We start from the raw sequence: 22,975 nt of genomic DNA on the forward strand, positions 1-22,975 counted from the left end.
TGGCCTCCACTTGGAAGAAAAGTGGGTGCTATAAGAGCAAATATGACAAGATTCTAGCATTGTGCTGTCTGTGTGTGGCTACTTGCATTTATATTTAAAGCAATTAAAATTAAATAGAATTCTTATGCCTGTAATCCCAGCACTTTGGGAGGCCGAGGCAGGTGGATCACGAGGTCAGGAGACCGAGACCATCCTGGCTAACACGGTGAAATCCCGTCTCTACTAAAATTACAAAAAATTAGCCAGGTGTGGTGGCATGCACCTGTAATCCCAGCTACTTGGGAGGCTGAGGCAGGAGAATTGCTTGAACCCGGGAGGCAGGGGTTTCAGTGAGCCAAGATCGCACCACTGCACTCCAGCCTGGGCAACAGAGCAAGACTCCATCTCAAAAATAAATAAATAAATAAATAGAATTTTAAAACCTGATTCCCAAGTCTCACTAGCTATATTTCAAGTGTTCAGTACCCACATGTGGCTAGTGACTGGTGCTAGTGTATTAAAGCAGCTCTAGAACATTCCCATCATTGTAGAATCCAGCACCTCAGTGAGCATCCCTGTAATATTCTACCCAGTTGAGTAGTACACTTGTTGAAATGTGCAAATGAATAAATGAATTTAATTTAATATGGTAGAATCGACACTAGTGAGAGAGAGCCAAGAAATTTTCAGAATCCCAACCTTTGTGATTGGCTTTATAAACCCATACTTTAAAACACTGAATTGGAAAAGACGACTCACCTTTTTTCACAAGATTTTGTGGGAGGATTAAATAAACATTTTGTTGATTTACAAAGAGTTGGTTATATTCTAAGGAAAGTTAATTCCATGAGTTTGTGCCAATATATTTTATTTAAAAGAATTGTCCTTAGAATCTGGATTAACATTTTATGTCCAGTATTCTAACAAAACAGTTACATGCAAATACATGTCTTTAAGTTTCAAAAGCAATTGCAACAAAAACAAAAATTGCCAAGTGGGACCTAATTAAACTAAAGAGCTTCTACACAGCAAAAGAAACTATCAAGAAAGTAAACACACAGCCTACAAAATGGGAGAAAATATTTGCAAACTATGCCCCTGACAAAGGTCTAATATCCAGAATCTATAAGGAACTTAACAAGCAAAAACCAAATAACCCTATTAAAAAGTAGGCAAAATGCTTGAACAGACACTTCTCAAAAGAAGACATACAAGTGGCCAAAAAGCATATCAAAAAGAGCTCTACATCACTAATCATCAGATAAATGCCAATCAAAACCACAATGAGATATCATCTCACACCAGTCAGAATGGCTATTATTAAAAAGTCAAAAAATAAGAGATGTTGGAGAAAAAGGAGCACTTATGCACTGTTGGTGGAAATGTAAGTTAGTTCAGTCACTGTGAAAAGAAATTTGGAGTTTTCTCAAAGAACTAAAAATAGAACTATCATGCGACCCAGCAATCTCATTATTAGGTATATACCCAAAGGAATATAAATTGTTCTACCAGAAAGCCACATGCACTCATATGTTCATCACAACACTACTCACAATAGCAAACATGTGGAATCAACATAGGTGCCCATCAAAGGTGGATTAGATAAACAAAATGTGGTATGGATATACCACGGAATACTATGCAGCCATAAAAAAGAACGAAATCATGTTCTTTGCAGCAACATGGATGCAGCTCGAGGCTATTATCCTAAGTGAATCAATGCAGAAACAGAAAACCAAATACCGCAAGTTCCCACTTAAAAGTGAGAGCTAAGCATGGGGTACATATGGATATAAAGATGAAAATAATAGACACTAAGCACTACTAAAGGGGGAAGTAAGGAGTAGGCAAGAGTTGAAAACCTACCTATTGGGTACTATGTTCACTACCTGGGTGACAGGATCATTCATACCCCAAACCTCAGCATCATGCAACATATCCATGTAACAAATCTGCACATGTACCCCTGAATCTAAAATAAAAGTTGGCTTTTTTTTTTTTAAATGCATGCCTTAGCCACAAGTTTCTTGGACCTTCTTCTAAAGGTTTTTATATAAGGAAAGTACTCACCCTTTTTCCTCCAGAAAGGCTCTTTATAATAAACTATACACTTGATGACTGAACCCAAAGGCACACGAGTGATCATCTGGTTTCTCATCATTGGCAGAGGGGGATTGAAGTGAATCTTCATGCCCAGAGTAGGAGGAATAGCACTAATCACATATTTAGCCTGAAAGAAAAGCAGCACGGTTAAACGTTGTTGCCCTGTGTCTTTTGTTTTTTCCCAATGATTCCCTCTCATTCTACCGTTGTCCCTTTTCAGTCTCTTAAAGAAGTGACAAGGATTTTGTTGAAACCTAAAGTAGCCTTTATTGTTCCTTAGTTCAAAACCGCCAGTGACTTTCCATTGCACTTAGAGTCAAAGCCAAGTTTCTCACCATCATCGCCAAGGCCACACGTGAAATGGGCCCATTAAATCACTGATCTCACCTCCTGTTACTTTTGCCCTCACTCCTCTTACTTCTGCCATTTTTCTTTTTCTTTTCTTTCTTTCTTTTTTTTTTTTTGAGACCGAGTCTCACTCTGTCACCAGACTGGAGTGCAGTGGCATGATCTTGGCTCACTGAAACCTCCGCGACCCAGGTTCAAGCGATTCTCCTGTCTCAGCCTCCGGAGTAGCGGGGACTACAGGTGTGGGCCACCACGCCCAGCTAATTTTTGTATTTTTAGTAAAGACAGGGTTTCACCACGTTGGCCAGGATGGTCTCGATCTCTTGACCTTGTGATCTTCCCACCTTGGCCTCCCAAAGTGCTGGGATTAGAGGCGTGAGCCACCGCGCCCGCCCTGCCTGCCGTTTTGATCACCTTGCTGTTCCTTGGTCACACCAGGCTTGCTCCCACTTCAGGGCCTTGGCACTGGCTGTTCCATCTTCTTCTCTCAGGGAGCCACATGGCTCAATCCCTCGTCCCCTCCAATTCTCTATCAGATATCACCTTCTCAGTGAGGCCTTCCCTGAGGACCTTATTTAAACTTGCATAACCAATTCTCCCATACCACTTTCTGGTATGGCCTCTCCCCACCTCGCTGCTTGATTTTTTCCACATTAATTATCACTCTCTGACATACTTTATATTTTAACTATATGTTTCTTTACGGTCTTTCTCCTTCACTAGAAGGAGAATTGTATGTGGGCAGAGAATTGTATCTGTTTTGTTCACGACTGTGTTCCTAACTCCTAGAATAATGTCAGACGCATAGGAGGTGCTTGATATTTACCAAATAAATATTTTCTGTGTTTTTCTAATTACATAAAAGCAAAATACAGAGGGTTGATAATACCGTTATATGTTTTTATAAATCCTCCCCCACCCCAAATAGTCTGGTTCTCTTTTCCTTTTTTTCAGTTAGAGGTAGCTTTTTCACTTTTGGCAAAAAGACTGTCTATAAAGTGTGCGATATTGTTGACTTCAACTTTGATTATCTATGAGACTGTGGCCTCTTCCCACTTGTTTAAGTGTCTTGGTAACTCTGAGTGGAAAAATGTCAAACCAAAGTGCTTTTTTCCATTCTCTCACTCAACAACGATCACCACAGAAGACTTCTGTGACCAAATGTGGAGTGGGTTTTCCCCACATATGAAGCAAGCAAGCAATTCTATAGCAGACACCAGCCATGTGTCCTCTGAATTCAATTCAATTCTGACAGTATCTACCTGGAGATAGCTTCTGATCCTACAGGTTGAGGGCTCAGTCTCCAAGACTGTCCCCCACCTTCAGATGTCAGTCACAAGTCCAGCTTCCAGAACTTCTGACCAATCTGCTTCCAGTTGACGTTCCTACAACCCCTTTGAGTTTGATTAATTTGCTACAGTGGCTCACAGAACTCAGGGAAACATGTTTACTGTTTTATTATAAAGGATATTACAAAGGGTACAGAGGACGAGGTGCATAGGGCAAGGGATGTGAGAAGGGGCATGGAACTTTCATGCCCTCCCCAGGCATGCCATTCTCAAGGAACCTCCAGTTGTGCAGATATCCAGAAGCTCCCAGAACTCGGTCCTTTTGAGTTTTTATGGAGGCTTCATTATGTAGGCACAATTGATTAAATCACTGGCCACTGGTGATCAATTCAACCTTCAGCCCCTTGCCTCATCCCCTCCCTGGAGGCTGGGGGTGGGGCTGAAAATCCCAACCCTCTAATCCTTCCATGGTCTTTCCTGTGACCAACCCCATCCTGAAGCTACCTAAGGGCTGCCAGCCATCAATCATTGGCATCAAAGAACATCACTCTGGAGATTCTAAGAGTTTTTAAAGTTGGATGCCAGGAAACTGGGATGAAGATCAAATATATATTTCATGATATCACAGTTACCTCATACATCTCATGGTTTAGGGTCTGCACAAGGACATTTTCTCTTGTCTGGTCAATGTAGATCACAGGCCTCTCCAGTTTTACTCGGTCTCCAAGGAGGTCCATTATCCGCTCGCTCACTTGACCAGATCCGCCCACAAATTTCCTCTCCTGGAAAGAGAAAAGGAGGTGAAAGAGAAATGCAGAGATGGGCATAAGTTGCTAAATTGCTAGTTGTCTTCACATATCTCTACTCTGAGATGTCTAACATTTCATTTTGAGGCTGTGAATAGTGGCTTTCACCATGGTTTTCTAACTAGGAATTGCTGTCTTTAGACAAAATTACAGGATTTCTAAGTTACTTTACAAGCTATGCTCTTGTAGATTCCCAGGCTCCAACCTTAGCTGGACATCTTCAGAATGACCCCTATATCCCACCTTTCTGGTCACTATCCCTGCTGTCTGTCCTATCTGCAGTCTTTTGTTGGGAGCTGGACCTGGTGAAGCTGTACCTAAAGCTCTTCCCTAGCTTGCCTGAGCAGACCTAAGCCTGATTTCCCTTGCTCTGTGGCCCAAGCACGGAACTTCCCTGCCTCCCACCATGTCCCTTTCCCTCAGACCAGCCTACTCTCTGTTGCAGGCTGCCCATCTTATCCTGGGTCAGATGCCTGCTGCCTCTGTAGCCACCGAAGTCATTTCACCTCACTGTACCCACCTGCCCTGAGTCTTGCTAAAACTTCCAAATGTTCTACCTGGCTATGCACACAGTTGACCTGACTGCCTATTCCTTAATTTTCAGTTCAGGTTAGAGAAGGAGAAGGAGAGGGGGAAAGAGAAAAGGAGGAGGAGAAAGAGGAGGAGGAGGAGGAGAAGAGAGAGAAAGAAGAGGAGGAGGGAGAGAGAGAAGAACAGAACATGACAACAAAGCAGATTATCTAAGAACTCCAATCTGTTCCTACTGTGTCTAGCACAGTGCCTTATACAGTGCTGGGGCTCAAGAAATGGGCATTGAATGAACGAATAGATCAATGAATTCCATGCATAGTATGTGTTTTAAATTGAAAATGCATTTCTGACTTTCCTTTATAAACTTTCCAAGAAGTGCTCAAGATAAGCTTACTTCAGATGGTCTCCTACAAACTTACCAAATAATAATTGAGTGTATGGAAAATGGCAACAGTGCATAAAGAGACAAGTCTAGTTTTAAAATTACATTGGAAACTGGGTTCTCACAGTGGGTACCTGACAACAGACTGTGCCTTACAAGAAACACTTTGAGCTGCCATGGTAATGCTCTAAAAGCCACAAGCCTGCTTCCCACTTCAGCAGTTCATGATTGAAGGATGATGCTGATCTTTCATTTCAGTAGCAGTGTTTTTCCATTGGGATGGTGGGGGAGTGGATGGATACCTGTCCTCCATTCGTTGTCGAGATGATTCTGGTTGTGCCTCCACACTGCTTCACATACCACAGGAACCAGAGAGCAGAGACCTCATGGGTCTCTGCAGTGACACACAGGTTCACAAAGAGAGTGCCAAGCTGCTTTGCAGATCTGCACAGGAAGAAACAAGAGCAAAATTGGCAAATGCAGGAGAGCAGCTTCTTAATTCTCTAAAAATTATTTGAGTAATACATTTTCTTGGTTAAGTTTAGCACAATGTGGTAAGGTCAAAAAATTGTCACTAGAATCTAATATTACAAAACATGACATCAGAGGCTTTTGAAATATCATATTTTTTCCCTGTAAACAAAACACCTTACTCAGAATCAGCTTGTATTCCAGATTCTGTGCTTTCATGATTTCTCCCTACATTCCTGCTGCTCTTCCAGTGATCCCCATCTCAGTAAAAAGCACCACCATTTACTCAATGGCAAAAGCCAACACTCTAGAAATCAAACATTATTCCTCTCTTTCCATCGATCTTCCCCCATCCAATTCATTGGGAAGTCCCATTATCTCTCATCACATCACTCCACCTTCACCACAAATTTAGCATCCGTTTCCAGGAGTACTGCAATTACTTCCTCCAGACTGGCCTCTCTGCCTCCATTCATCCTCACCTGGTATCTGTTCACCACACTCAAAACCGGAGGCTTTTCCCTCCCTCCCTACCATGGTGCTCTCTCTGAAGTGTAAATCAAATCATGTCATTTTCTTGCTTAAAAAAATCTCCATTGTTATCCTATTAAAACCAGAATAAGATTCAGATCTTACACCATGGCTTCCAGAGTCCTATGTGATCTAGCCTATGCCTACCGTTTCTGCCTCATCTTGTACCCTCTTCTTTTTACTCTAATGTTTCCTTAGAAAGACATATTCTCAATTGTCTATGAAAATGACCACTGGCTTCCATATTCCCAGCACCCTGACATTCTCTATCATTTTGCTACTGTATAGTATCTTTATAACTCTTTTCACTGTCTGAAATGGTCTTGATTATTGGTTTATTCTTTTTAATTGCTGTCTCCCCCCACTAGAATATCAACCTATGAGAACAAAGATCTTATGTTTGTCACTCACCATAGTGTCCCCGTTAACAAATGCCTGGAACACTGTAAGCACTCAATAATTACTTGTTGCATGATTGAACAAATGAATGATTGATGAGAAATATCAGTTAAACAGTATTTTTTAAACATCCATAACGTGCAAAGGATATGCTAGATGCTGTACCAAACACAAAATTAGTCACAGTTATCTATTCAGTTATTTTACTGCCTAACAGAAGACAAGCTCAAATAATGGATGAGGGGACAAGCAGTTCATAGAGCATAAATGAGTAAGCTTTTGCTTGACATTGGCAGGTAAATGGTGAGAGGTTATCACCTATCAGGAAGCACATCAGAAAGCAAATAATCTCATCCAATTTCAAGGACTCCATTATATCTAGCACATCCTAAAATTCATCAGTAGTAATGTGCACTCTGGGATATCTTTAATAAGGTCCAATCCCCCTTTTGACTTTGACATGAAGTTTGCATATTGTTAATCTTGTTATTTCTGAGACAGAATTTTCCATCTGGTAATGTTGACAATGGGTGAAATAAATGATACTGTCTTCCATTTATTGAGCTCTTTCCATACTCCATTGTCTTTAAAATCACTATCTTATTAAATTGTTGCAACAACCATATCAAATATCTATTATTTTTCCAAGTTCACATACTAGAAAACGGAGTCTCGGACAGTTTAGGAGTACATAATGGCACAACTTCAAACCAGATCATACTTGACTCAAAACTCATGCTTTTGATACCCCAAAATGTTTTCTAACTAGTCAGCTGACAGTCTTGGAAGTACAAATACTCACCAAGGGGCATCTCTCTACTTTACTGTATCTTGACCCTAGAAGTTTGTAGAATCGTGCCTAACACACGTATCAGTTATTGACATTATTTGCAGCCGTAACAACCTGACAGCCCATCTATGACAGTCCCTATCATTATAGCCTGTGAAATGGTGTCATATATACATTAAAGTGACTTACAGTTAGTTTTGTAAGATTTCTCAGGATAATTGAAGGGATGGAAATTGTTAACTCATGACTTCCTTGCGGAGGCAATTTGTAATATCTAACTAAAACAAATATCCAGAAGTCAATGTAAAATAAAAGTAGTATTTTATTTGCTGCTTCCTAAAATCCAATTTCTTTTGTTCCTTATTTTTTAAGTGGATTGAGGGGCATACAGTAAAGGGGGTAATAAATAACTGAAACTTAACATTGGCCCAGCTGGAGAGCCAATATTTAACAAAAATATTGCTGGAATTCTAGTTGTTATTGTTGCCAATTTGGTGGGAAAGAAATAATTTTGGTTTGAACTAAAGGGAGATCTAAAAGTAATTCTGAAGGGCCAGTCTCTTCCTAATCCTTTATTTGAATTTACTCTAGGAGCTTCAGTAAGAAAAGAAATAAGAACAATATTTGAAGGATGGAAGGTCAAGGAAGTTAGTGCAATAATATTTCTGAATTTTTTGCCCTGTTGACTTTTTAAAAGATAAATGTTATAATATTTTTCTACATGAAAAATACATACACATTATATAAAATTTGGAAAATTTTTAAGATAAAAAGATGAGAGAATGAGTATCTTCCACATTTCTGCCCCTCCAGAAGATAATTACTAGTCTCATTTTGATGCATTTTTTTCTAAGTATAGGTCTTTTTAAAAATGTTTTTACATAGCTGTGATCACATTGAAAATACAGTTCATGTTTGTGAAGTGCACTTTGTAAACGACAATAACTGAAAGAATAATCAACATTAGTCTTGGAATGTATGATTGTGCTTTGGTCTGAATAATAATAGACTGGATATTCTGGGGATTACTTCATTTAAATCCAGGAAATAATACTGTGTGTATCTTGCTTGGGAAGAGTTAGAAAATTGTCTTGTGTTCTTCTACTCCTAGTATCTCAGAATGCTTTATTTTGTCAAATGACAACTTAGAATATTCACTAAGTGGAGGACTAGGCCAAGGGCTATGATAGAAAATGTCAAGTTCCTGTGATCCCAAAGACATATGATTGATTTTATCACCAAGAAACTTAAAAGTTCTCTAAGGAGAAAAGAACTAACTGAATTTATTAAAAGCTTTTCATAACAGGAGTTATAAAAAAATTCAGATAATTATATACTTATTATATTTTGAAAATCTAAAGTATATAATTTAAAACTAAATACTACAATTTTATTACAATTAAAATAAATTATATTACACACTACATTCTCATAGAAGTGTTAGATAGCATTAGATAAATGTTTAAAAGAATATAATTGGCCGGGCGCGGTGGCTCAAGCCTGTAATCCCAGCACTTTGGGAGGCTGAGGCGGGCGGATCACGAGGTCAGGAGATCGAGACCATCCTGGCTAACCCGGTGAAACCTCGTCTCTACTAAAAAATACAAAAAAAAAAAAAACCAGCCGGGCGAGGGGGCGGGCCCCCGGAGTCCCGCCACCCCGGGGGGCCGGAGGAAAGAGAGGGCGTAAACCCGGGAGGCGGAGCTTGAAGTGAGCTGAGATCGGGCAACGCAACCCCACCCGGGCGACAGAGCAAAACTCCCTCTCAAAAAAAAAAAAAAAAAAAAAAAAAGAATATAATTAATAACAGGCATTCATTTCATGACATAAAAGGATTTTACTCTTCCAAAATTGGTTGCTTTCAAAGGTTGAAGACATAGGAGAGGCACAAAGATGTTTATTATAGAGTATTGTATAATAATAATAATAATAATAACAAAAAACAGAAAGTACCCAATGTGTTGAACAGGATGTTATTGGACAAATACATTACGTATTCATTTTCCATGGAATATTCTGGTACCATGAAATATGATGTTTAAAGAATAATTTTTAATGATGTAAAGTTTTTAAGCATTTTAAAAATAAATGCTTGTATAGTAATATTAAACGTTAAAAATATTTCAATGGATGTCCGCTGCTTTTGCAGTGCATATATAAATAGTTGCTTTTAGAAATGAGATCATATACCATACCACAACAGCCTGTTTTTCTATGTGCTTAATATTACTATTTTTTCCAGTCATTAAATATTCCTCTACAACACAATTTTTTAAAACCCTCGAGTATTGAATTTTTTAGATGTTCCATACTTGATTCTGCTGATTTATTATTGGATTTTCCGATCCTCTCTTTTAAAAATAATGCTTTGGATCTGCCTCTTTCACTCTTTCTCCCTCTCTCCTTCTCTCCCTGTATGCCTCTCTCTTCTTTTGTCTCACGTTCTTAAAGCTAAATTATTAGAAGCTGAATTTTTATATCAAAAAGTATATGAATTTTATGTATTTTGATTATTTCCATTTTTTAGATTCAGATATTCTAAAAGCTTGTTTTTACTTTTAGTTGGCAGTGAATGATGCCTAAAAATGAAGACATTAACCCTACAGCCAAACATATTCTCAACTAACACTCTTCAGCAAGGCAGGGCAGTCTCCTTGAATTTGGCTTCCATTTTTCTTGTTTTGTTTACCACAAATTTACAATGTGCTTGAATTGGAACCCTCATAATCCTTTCCATTTTCCCTGCTGTCCAAGAGCAGTGCGGCCTCTCCACGTGGTCTGTCTATACAAGCCTTCACAATTTCCCTACAATTCCCAGTTCTGCCAACAAGAATTTAATGCTTAACTCATGGGTACTTGTTTTTTCACTAAAGGGGAACAGCTAGTCCAGTCACACATGTTTCCCCTGTAGTTGTGAACTATCTACAAAGGCTTTAGAGGTTCCTCTTTAAGTCCTTGAAGAGTTGCACTACATCACACAAGGTATGGCAAATGCACACGCTAACCATCTCCACATTTGACCACCAGTGAAGAATACAAAAATTGTCCTATATCAACAACTTCATAAATGAGAGCTTTAAGCTGATGGTCTTTAAGCTGTTTTATATAAAGAAACTAGTACCTTCTGGTCTGTTCTGAGGACTTCACAGGGTAATACTACCTTTGTGATACAAAACTATTCCAAAGAAGTAAGTTGTATGTAAAGATATCTTCAGGGTAGGAGCCAATTCCAATGGTTTTCAGCATTCTACTTGGCTGGTGGTGTGGTTTTAGACACAAAGCAGCTACTTGTTCCATACTTGTTGAATGGTATTGCTAAATGAACCTGAAAGGTGGTCACAATAAATGCCTGTGCCTAATGGCAAGACTTACTCAGTCCAGCAGACCTTGTCCAGCAGCTCCTTCATTGTCATGTTGTCCCACTCTTCTGCAAGGGGAGCCTTCCATGGGGCATCACTGGGAATCTACATTCAGATGAGGATTCGAAGGAGAAAGACAAATGCAATTTTCTATTTTATTTTATTTATTTTTGTAATTTTCCATTTTAAATAACTATTCAAATAGTATTAAAAACTCTACCTTAAAGAGGAAAAATGTTAAGTTTTCCAAATTCATCCAATATTGCTTTTACTGCATAATCAATGCTGTCTATGTAGCTTTCCTATTATAAATCTGTACCACTCAAGCCATATTTAATTTGTGATAAAACTTCCTGCACAATAAATAGAGGCATGTTGTAACTGGGCTATTTCTAGATATGGATTCCTAAGTTACTAACTTCTAGAGAACATTCATAAATGTAACTCTTTAACAAGGATCACAGAGCTGCAGCAAATCATGTCTATGGAGCTTTCAGTTAAGCTTTATGTGTGTTCAGGAACAGAAAACCAAACACCACATGTTCTCACTCATAAGTGGAAGTTGAACAATGAGAACATATGGACACAGGGAGGGGAACATCACACACTAGGGCCTGTTGAGGAGTGGGGGGCAAGGGGAGGGAAAGCATTAGCACAAATACCTAATGCATGTGGGGCTTAAAACCTAGATGACGGGTTGATAGGTGCAGCAAACCACCATGGCACATGTATACCTATGTAACAAACCTGCACGTTCTGCACATGTATCCTGGAACTTAAAGTAAAAGAAAAAAAATGCTTTATGTGTGATTACTTATGATTTGTTTGGGCATGGTGGTGAATCAAAGACCCAGAAGTCTAATTTTGCTATGTACCGAAGATTTCCAAAATTTTAAACATCTTTCCAAGAAGGCTGAGTGGCACCCAATCTCCTGCCCACTCATCATTAGTATACAAATATCAATCTGTTTGACATCTTATTATTGCAGAGGTTAGAAACAAGTTCATTCATTCATTTCACAAATCTTTACTGCTACCGTGTGCTCACAATGTGCTAGGTGTTGGAGATATATTGTACTTTCTTTCTTTGAAGGACTAAACGTATTACAAAACAAAAAATACAAATATAGTCAAAGAAGCTTTACCTCTCGCCCCATATCATCCATTGTCCTCCAAAAGTTGTTATGATCTAAGTAGGTAATTGGATTCCATACAGGTGGGAACGGCCCCCTGAAGGGGTATGATTTGCCCTGTGAGATATAAGATATTTTAAAAAGGAAATCTTTACTACAATGTAAAAGTAGATAATCTGCCAAATTGGTAAATGTCTGCAAGCAAAATCATGTGAGTTATCAATATGTGATACACACTCAACTTTTTAGCTCCTTGTATCCTCAGAACCCCACTTAACGTTTTAGCATAGAGATTTCCAGCAAAATTCTGTGTTAATTAAGTTCACTGCCACACCAAGCACGGTAAAGAGGTTTCTCTCTGAAATTGGAGCCCTTAGCATATAAAATTTAAATACCAGTACATAAGTGGAGTTAACCTAAGGAAATCTTGTTTGCCAATGGTACTTGCAAATATCTCAGAGTCAGGAGCCTCTGTGTGCCTGGAGAGTCAGAAAATTATAACTATAAGCATTATACAACTTAGAAGGGGATGAAAAATCAATCACGAGAATGCAACCATCTGTTAGAAGAACCACAAAACAGGGCCCAGAAAGCTTTCCCAAGGACTCAGATGTGCTAGGTAAACACAGGAGTTCCCAGAGACCAGCAAAGTCAAAGCAGAAAGATTAGACAACTTCAAGCTTCTCTTCCAGACATGTTTACACCACCTGGTTCTTCCCACAGAGATACCTCGACACAGAAGTAAAGGGAACACATCATTCCAAGGATTAAAAATAAATAATCTCTGGAAGGATTAACCTGCTGATGGCACTTAAGAGACATACACAAAAATCACTTTGGGTCAATCTGAAAACCCAAGTCAGAAGCCAGGCTGTGCATTCTGACAGCATCTTTCAACCGAATCAGAATAACTTAAAGTTGTCAGTCAACAAAAACTTCCGCAAAACTCTGAGTCATTCAACAAAGATGCATCTTCTGTTGATGTTGTAGGCAGAGAAACTAGAATTGTGTAATAAGAGATTTCATATTTGTTCTTGTATTAATTCTGTGGCCATGTTGGTCTTCTCTCTCCAACAAGGCCATAAGATTCTCAGGGAAGGGTTGAGATACAGCTTTTTGTTTCTTCTCAGCCAGAATTCCTTAGAGAAACAGAACCAACAGGAGATAGATAGATAGATACATACATACATACATACATAGGTAGAAACTACATAGACATATACACATAGATAGATGATATAGATAGAGAGAGAGAGACAGAAACAGAGAAAGAAACAGAGACAGAGAGAAGGATTCAGATTTATTTTAAGGAAATAGCTTATGTTGTTTGAGAGGGATGGCAAGTCCAAAATCTGTAGGGTAGGTCACGGACCCAGGGAAGAGTTGCAGTTTGACTTCAAAGGCAGTCTGCTGGCAGAATTCCTTCTTTTCCTGGGAGACATCAATCTTTTTCTCTTAAGGACTTCAACTGATTGGAGAAGGTCCATTCACATTATGGAAGGTAATCTGCTTTGCTCCAAGTCTACTGATTTAAATGTTAACCTTATCTTAAAAATAGCTTGACAGAAACATTAGAATAATGTTTGTCCAAATATCTAGACAAGTTGACATAAAAAATTAACTGCCACCCTTCTTAATTAACACTATTGAGGTGTACTTTACATACAATGTACTCATTTTATTTTAGTTTAGTTTCCATATTTTTTATAGTTAAAAGTTATTTTAAAATTTTAACCTGCCATTAAACTGTATATATTTATAATATACAACATAATATTTTGAAATATGTATACCCTGTGGAATGGTTAAACTGAGCTAATTCCATATGCAGTACCTTACATACCTATCATTTTGGGAGGTGAGAACACATAAAATCTATTCTCTTAGCAATTTTCAAGACTACAATACATTGTTTTTAACTAAAGTTACTATGTTGTACAATAGATCTCTTGAACTTATTTCTCCTATCTAACTAAAATTTTGTATCCTTTGACCAATATCTCCTCAACAATGTACCCACATTAAATAATTTAACATGCAATTTGGGGAGTTATGACACATGTATACACCTATGTAACTACCACTCCAATCAAGATATAAAACATTCCTATCACTCCAGAAAGTTCCCTCTTTCCCCTTCCTAGACAATCCCTGTCCCCTTTCTGGCCCTGGGCAATCACTGTTCAGTTTTCTGTCACTATAGATTGTTTTTGCCTGTTTTCACATTTTTTAATGGACTCATACAAGATGTGCACCTTTGTATCTGGCGTCTTTTGCTCAGGATGATATTTCTGAGGTTTGTCCAAGTTTCCGTTTGTTCCTCTTTATTGCTAAGTAGTAGTCCATTGTATGGATGTACCATGGTTTGTTTCACCTGTTGATAACTATTTCTAGTTTTGATCTGCTGTGAATAAAACTGCTATAAACATTCTTGTACAGGTCTTTTTGTGTACATATATTTTTTCTTCTCTTGGGTAAATGCCCAGTAGGGGAATGGCTGAGTCACATGGTGGGTGTATGTTTAACTTTTTAAGTTTAATAGTGTTCCAAAGTTGTTGCACTGCTTTACATCACCAACAGCAATGCGTGAAAGTTCTAGTTGATCAGCATACTGACACTTGCTGACTTTTCTTTTATGCTTTATGTTTTAAATATAGTTTCTATTTGTTTTACACATTTTTACAAAGTAATTTGTTTTACAAATTTTTACAAAATAACTTTGTTTTACAAAGTAATATTTGTTTTACAAAAAAAGTTGCAAAGACAGTACAGAAAGTTCCCATATACCTTTCACCTAGTTTTCTCTAATGTTAGCATCTTACATTACATGGTACATTGACCAAGACCAGGAGATCGACACTGGTAGATCACTATATACTAAACTTCAGATTTTATTTGGATTTCACCCATTTATCCACTAAACATTCTTTTTCTGTTGCAGGATCCCATCCAGGATATCACATTTCATTTAGTTGTCCTGTCTTCTTAGTGTCTTATGGTCTGTGATAGTTTCTCAGTAGTCCCTCATTTTTCATAACCTTCGAAGTTTGAAGAATGCTGGTCAGTTATCCAGTAGAATATCCCTTAATATGGATCTGTCTGAAGTTACATTTTTTTTTTCATTTTTAGATTGGGACTATGAATTTTGTGGAAGACTACCACAAAGACCAAGTGCTCTTTTCATCATGTCACCTCAGAGGGCACGTGATATCAACATGACCTATCACGGATGATGTTAACCTTGATTCCTTGCTTAGGGTGGTGTCTGTCAGGTCTCTCTACTGTACAGTTGCTATTCACCCCTCTTCTATGCTCTGTTCTTTGGAAGAGAGTCATTAAGTTCAGAACATCCTCAAGAGGGGATGGTGGGAGCTAACCTCCACTTTCTGGAGACGGAGAAACCTCACAAATTTTTTGAATTCTTTTCTAAGGAAAGTTTTCCTCTTTTCCCCCTTTACTTGCTTATTCAATCATTTATTTATAACAGTGGACATATATATGTGTGTTTCATACCTTGTGTTATAATCCAACACTATATTATTTATTTGTTGCTCAAATTATTCTACTTCTGAGCACTCCTTCAGGTCGGCTCCCTGTGTCCCTTTGACATGCCCCCATCCTTTTGTCTGTTGAGCATTTATTTTCATTTCTGGCACTAGAAGATTCTCCAGACTCATCTTCTGTTTTTTCTGCCCAAGTCCTAGGATCTGTCATTTGTCCAAGAAGCCTTTCCTTTTATCAAGAGAGTGGTATTTAGAAGCAACTTCTGGCTGCTGAGTGCAAGCTGATTTTGTTTTATAATCAGCTTTGTTGAGAAATAATTCATGTTCCATACAACTTGCATGCTGACCTGAAAACCTCCACTTATCCCTCCTCCATTAGAGTTCAATACATAAAACTTGCTCAGACTTCTTCTCTCCACGAAGAAGAAGTCAATCCCCATTCTAGCTCTGCCTCTCCTAAGATGACTGACACAGAGTAAGACAGTTGCTTAATCTTCCAAGCCCCAGATATCAGTCTTTGTAATTCAACATCTACTGACTCCATTGTCTTCTTCCAGGAAGTATGCCCAGATTACCATAAACAGTTGGGTTAGGTGGTCTTCTCAGTGTCCCAGAGCTCTCTGTTTCTCTTTCATCTGCCACTAACTCCACTGCACCAGTTTCATGCATTTACTACTCTACCTCATTCATTGGGCCCTATGCTGCAAGAGCATGGGCTCTGGAACCAGTCTCCCTGAGTTGAGTCATGGTCTGCCACTCACTAGCTGTGTTAAGTTGCTTAACTTCTCTGTGCTTCAGTTAACTCAGTAGTGAAATGTGATCATAGTAACTATCTTGGAGGCATGTTAGAAAGATGAAGTGTGTTGATACATGCAAGTCACTTTGAACAGTGGCTGGCATGTTGTAAGTTCTCAATCAATATTATTACCACAGCTGCTACCATTGTAATTATAATCTTTGTATGCTTAGGATGTGCTGGCAGAGACTGCTGGCACACAGTAGGTTCACAATGCATGCTTGATACAATTTCAGCTGTGTGACCTTGAACTTGTCATTTATTTGCCACACAATGTCCCAATTTCTAAACTGATCTTTTGTACTTTGGTTCCTTATGTTATAACTATCTATCCTACTTGTTTTAAGTCTCCCCCTTGAACCCAAACCCACTCTGGTCTCTGCAGATTCCTATCAACCGAGTAGTGCCCAACCCTGCCCCCTCAACACAATGCACTTGTACAAAGGGGGTGTGGGATGGAACTTAAATAGCAAAGAACCAAATCAAGCTGCACACTGAGAGCAATGTGCATCTATGACTGGTGTACAAAGTCATCCTTCTGGACTATCAGTATGGCATTGTGCCCACAAAGAGATAAAACCATAAGCAATTGAATAGCCACACCATAAGTGGGAAGAACAGCATAGTTTTGCTTGAACATCCATTAATAAAAAGATAGAGAGGAAGAAATCAGTGTTCAGCCAAACAATTAAATTATTTAGGTTTTTTTTTTGTTTGCTTGTGCTTGTTTTCATAAACACATCGGTTCAGTCAGAAATCACCAACAGATGACTTGAAGAAGAGTGTGAGCCCAGCAGATGTGGTTAATTAATGTCTGTCTGTCACTGCCAGGGCCTGCACCAGCAACCATGGTAGCTCCTGGAAACATAAAGACAATTGATCCAGAAAGTGAGAGCTCAGTCTGACACATGAGACTTGGCCTGGGAAAAGGTGAAGGACAGCTTTTGGAATAAGGCAGGGTTAACTAACTAACCATGACCTGCATGTGGAGCCCTGCCCAACAAAAGCATCCTGCACATCTATCTATCTATCTATCTATCTATCTATCTATCTATCTATCTATCCATCCATCTATAGAGAGAGATAGAGTCTTGCTCTGTTTCCCTAGCTGGAGTACAGTGGCACACTCTTGACTCATTGCAACCTCTGCCTCCCTGATTCAAGCGATTCTCTTGCCTCAGCCTCCTGAGTAGCTGGGATTACAGGTGCCACCACCAATGCCTACACTCTTTGCACCTTTAGTAGAGACGCTCACCCATATTGGCTGCTGTGGCTGGTCTCAAACTCCTGACCTCAGGTAATTCACCCACCAAAGCCTCCCAAAGTGCAGGAATTACAGGGGTGAGTCACCGCACCCAGCCATATCCTTCTATATTAACCTCCCACCAGAACGCATAAGATGGGCACCTCTCCACCATCCCTCCTTCCTTTCCCCAGAGATAAATTATTTGTACAGTACATGTCATATGGAAGTGCTGTGATGTGGGTGGCAAGGGGCCCCTTCCAAGACTCTAGTTGACAGATCCCATCTGAATAACCCAGTTGAAATGTCACCTTAGCTGAATTATAGCGATTTTCATTCAATGGGGTCCCAAAAACATTGAGGTTTGCTCAAATAGCAATAATTCCAGCAATGCAATGGTGTCAAAGACCAGCTGTTAAAGCCCTCCTAACTCAGGAATGTTCTTAGAAAGGAGGTTTGCTCAAAACTCTAAAACCAAAAACAGTAAACGTGTGAGTAAATGGAAACCAAACAATATGTAAAGAAAACTATCATGAAGCAGAATAAAACACTTTATCCTTTAACCTCCTTGGTGTCTTATGTCTAAGCAGGCAACAGCTTAGTTTAGATAAATTCATAAAAACAAGTCTTCTTTTATAAGATTAGGGAAAACTTCTGATAAACACAGGAAAGAGCTATTGTTAGACTCATAAAAGATTGCAAATCTTCAAGTTTCCAGGGAATAAGTTGGGTAAGGAGGAAATGTCTAAGTTTATAAGATTACACATTCTGAGGCAAGAGTTTTGTGCCTCAGATTTGGCCATGATACAAACAGTCCAGTGATTACTATTACTGTTTTGAACATTGTCCGGGAAGGCTTGTTCTTCTGAAGACATCATGAGAAGACATTAGAATAAGTGCTCATCCCAGGATGTGTCTAAGTTACAAAGTCTAATTACATACAGCATTTTTCTTTGATCATTACAGCAGCCCTGTTAGGTAGGTTCAGCAGAAGTTATTTCTTCCTTTTACAGGTAAAAGAAATAAAGCTCAGAGAAGTTTAAATGACTAGATTGAGATCTCATAGCTCATGAGTGAAAGCTATTGGAAGTTCAATTTGATTTACAGTAGCTGCCAGGGTCATTGTCTTCCATCAAGCCAGACGTGAACAAGATATGCAAAATGTAAATTAATGCCACTCACTCATTTTGTTTGTTTTAGAAAACAGTTTTTTAATAAAAATATATTATGTTTACTTATAGTAGGGTTATTATTGTTATTTTAAGTAATTAAGTTCTATCAATAAATATTTTTAAGATTCTCAATTTCAATTTATAAGATGGCAAATATAGAGAGATAGAGCCACAAAAACAAAAGCTACTTGGAATTCTTAATAATTTTTAAGAATGTAAAAATGTTAGAGGCTCTGGACTAAAGTCTCATGAGAAGGATTATAAGATGGCTTTTAAGAAACCAACAGAACTGACTTGAACTGGCTCTTCAAAGTAATAGCTGTATGACTACAGGTAAATTGCTCAACATTTGTAAGCTTCGGTTCTCTTATCATTAGAATTGGAATCATGATACCTATCTTGGGTGTACTGTAGGAATAATGGAGATTATACAAGGTACACAGGATGCATGCACTAAATGGATATTGCTGATGGTTTTGTGATTATTATGAGTGTACCATCATTTATACAACCACTTCTTACCCATAAAGCCATGACCACACTTTTGATGAATCTCCTTTGGATGAATTCCTAGCATCAGAATTCCTGCCATGAAAATTTGTCTTTGACTTTTTAAAGCAGACTTCCTGAAAAACAGTAACCAAACTGATGCTCACATGGCCTCATTTTGGAGTCTGTATGTTCAGTTAAAACATTTGAACTCCACTTCCTAGAATCGTCACCTAGTGAGTGAGTGGCTCTCAGAAACAGGCTGGCTGGGTGACAGGTCCATTACTATCGTCAACATCAATGTTCTACATGTCCTTCTCCCCTCCTGACCTCTCTTCTGGAAGCAAAGACCCTACACCCCAATTTCTGCCACATTTGGGAAGCCCTTTTGCCATCATAATATTGATGCTGGACCCAGTCCCTGTCAGTAGAAACAGGTGGCCTGGTCCTTCTCAGATTCAGTTCCTGAGGAGTGACCTTTTTCTCTCAGAATGTCTCCTCTGACGTTCATGGGAACCTTGCCCTTCTAACCATTGGGAGCCAGAGTAAGCCACCCTCCCCTCTATAACTCAATCATTTTTACAGTTATGAATAAGGGTTGTTCTTAGGCAATAAACTAATTTGAAGGACCAGGCTTTCCTTTTGACCTATACTTGCAGTTTGAGAGAAAAGAAAATTAGTCTTTCCCATGAGGGAGGAGGGGAGAAGTCTCGCAAACTGTAGTTGGGCAAATGGTTGTCTTCTTCTGTTCGTGCGCCTATTTCACGACCCTTGTTCACATTTCCAATTTTTTAATTTTTAAAACATTTTCTGGGTACATAGTAGGTGTATATACTTACGGGGTACATGAGATGTTTTGATGATACATGCATGCAATGTGTAATAATCATATCATGGAAAATGGGGTATCCATCGCCTCAAGCATTTATCCTTTGTGTCACAAACAATCCAATCATACCCTCTTAGTTATTTTTAAATGTACAGTTAAATTATTATTGACTAGAGTCACCCTGTTGTTCCATCAAACAGTAGGTCTTATTCATTCTTTAATTATTTTTTTTTTTACCCCTTAACCATCCTTACCTTCCTCTCACCCGCATTTCACTATACTTCCCAGCCTCTGGTAAGCATCCTCTACTCTCTATGTCTATGAGTTCAATTGTTTTGATTTTTAGATCCCACAAATAAGTGATAACATGTGGTGTTTGTCTTTCCGTGCCTGGTTTACTTCACTTAACATAATGGTATTCAGTTACATCCATGTTATTGCAAATGACAGGATCTCATCCTTTTTATGGCTGTATAGTACTTCATTGTGTATATGTACCGCGTTTCCTTTATCCATTCATCTGTTGGTGGACACTTAGGTTGCTTCCAAATGTTGTCTATTATGAACAGAGCTGCAACAAACATGGGAGTGCAGATACCTCTTTGATATGCTGTTTTCCTTCCTTTGGGGTATATATCCAGCAGTGGAATTGCTGGATCATATGGTAGCTCCATTTTTAGTTTTCTGAGGAACTTCCAAAATGTTCTCCATAGTGGTTGTACTACTTTACATTCCCACCAACATTGTGCAAATATTCCCTTTTCTCTACATCCTTGCGAGCATTTGCTATTATCTGTCTTTTGGATATAAGCCATTTTAACTGGGGTGAGATGCTATCTTACTGTAGTTTTGATTTGCAATGAGGTTGAGCAGTTTTCCACATGTCTGTTTGCCATTTGGATGTCTTCTTTTGAGAAATGTCTATTAAAATGTTTTGCCCATTTTTTGATCAGATAATTAGATTTTTTCTTATAGAATTGCTTGCTAACATTTCTAAGCACCCAGAATTGGCACTGCCACTGTCTTCTAATTGCACCATCACATGGGTGAAACTGGAGTGAGGTGCAGACAATGGCAATGTTGCATTTTTGGAATCTTCCAGCAGCACCACAGCACATGAAAGGCCTGGGATTGTCCACACAGAAAGAAATGGGGAAGATGGGAGTGGTTGTGGCTGAGAAACCAGGCAAAGCCCGGCAGGAATAATAATAAGAAGGAATAATGACAATAAGTAGTATTGAGTGCTTACTCTGTTCAGGCCCTGTTCTGTGCACTTCATATATATTGACTCAATCTTCACAGTGACCCTATGAGATAGGCACCATGTTGTCCTTTTCAGATGAAGAAACTGAGGCATACAGAGATAAATAATTATATTTTGCCTAAGATCTCACAACTAGTATGTGGTAGCAGGATTTAAATTCAGACATTCAAAGACCAATGCTCTCAATCATGAAGCTTCCCAGCCTTTCCTTTCAATTATAATGATTGAACACTATTTGTCAGACACTGGGCTAATAGATTTAAGTTAATTCATTTAATCCTCACAACAACCCAGTGAGTAAGCTGCTGATAGTTAGTTTCATCTTGCAGATGAGTTTCATAGCACAGAGGGTTGAGTAACCTGTCCAAGGTCACACAGCTTGCATACTGCAGAAACTGAATTTAACCTCAGATTTGTGTATGTAGAGCTCACATTCTTTCTTCTTAAACAGCTTTATTGCAGCATAAGTGACATACAATAAATTGCACATGAGTAATAGAATTCAAGCTCTTGTCAGATTCTCTGCTCTATGAGCCACTTCTCATTTGTTCCAAAGATAGTCTCTGGAAGGCATTTAGATCAAGTAACCACTTGAGATTCTTACAAACTAGATAGAAGCGATTCATGGACTCAATGACCAGCCAGATCATTATTGTGGCTGTCCCTCCTGTTCCCATGCATGGCCTAGTCCAGTCCATCCTCGAATGGCTGTCACATCAGTTCATTCCTTCATTCAACAAATATTTCTTGAGTGCCTCCTGTGTGCCTGGCACTGTTCTGGGCACTGGAGGCACAACAGGTAAAAGTCTGCTCTCGTGGGAGCTTATATTATAGTAGGTATAAACAAGGAAAAACTAACAAAACAGACACTACACAAAATAAATAAGAAAATCATGTAGTAGATTAGAAGGTGGAAAGTGCTATGAAGACAAAGTAGCAGGGAAGACAAAGAGGAAGTGTTGGCGGTTTGAGGTTGTTGCAATTTTAATTAAAGTGATGTCAAGGAAGTCCTCAAGGAGAAGGTGACAGTTGAATGAAGAGATGAAAGAGGTGAGGGGGGAAATCATGTGAATATCTGGAGGGGAGAAATGCTCCAGGCAGGCAGAGGCCCTAGTAAGTGTCTTCAGACGGGAGCATGAATAGACTGCACAAGAAACCAGAAGGGGGCAGCCTTGTCCTATCTCTTTTCCAACCGGACTGCCCCCTTGCTCACTGGAACAAACTCAAGCTCCTGTACCTGGTTCTCAAGGTTGCCAAAAGAAGGTGGCTGCCAAGAAGAAGGTGCCTTCCAAGAAGAAGGTGGCTGCCTCTGTGCTCTGGTCAAGCAGTTTCCCTGATGTCAGCAGGCTATCCTCTCCTCACCAGTGTATCATCACTGCATCTTTCCTCGAAGGCTTTTTATTTTCTAATATCTATCAGCACAAAGTATAAACTTTCTTTGCAGAGCTCAATACTGACTCCTTCAAGAAATCTTCCAAGCTTCATCTCACCACCCGTCACTGCTCTGCACATAAAGGTCACTCCATTTGAGTCCCTACCATCTTAATTTGTACTTGCC

The 22,975-nt window shown here is 39.0% G+C and overlaps 1 protein-coding gene across 1 annotated transcript in view; it reads right to left on the reverse strand.

The window, feature by feature from the left end:
* Window positions 1-22,975, reverse strand: part of MAOB (monoamine oxidase B) — a 79,884-nt gene that overhangs the window by 24,468 nt on the left and 32,441 nt on the right. The window contains exons 4-8 of the mRNA XM_009199377.2: window positions 12,134-12,238; window positions 11,002-11,093; window positions 5,741-5,882; window positions 4,352-4,501; window positions 2,050-2,209 (exon numbers count right to left, since the gene is read on the reverse strand). Of these exons, the coding sequence (XP_009197641.1) occupies window positions 2,050-2,209; window positions 4,352-4,501; window positions 5,741-5,882; window positions 11,002-11,093; window positions 12,134-12,238 (649 nt within the window). The remainder of the gene's footprint in view (window positions 1-2,049; window positions 2,210-4,351; window positions 4,502-5,740; window positions 5,883-11,001; window positions 11,094-12,133; window positions 12,239-22,975) is intronic.

The sequence above is a fragment of the Papio anubis genome, chromosome X, assembly GCF_008728515.1.
Source record: "Papio anubis isolate 15944 chromosome X, Panubis1.0, whole genome shotgun sequence".
Classification (NCBI taxonomy): Eukaryota; Metazoa; Chordata; class Mammalia; order Primates; family Cercopithecidae; genus Papio; species Papio anubis.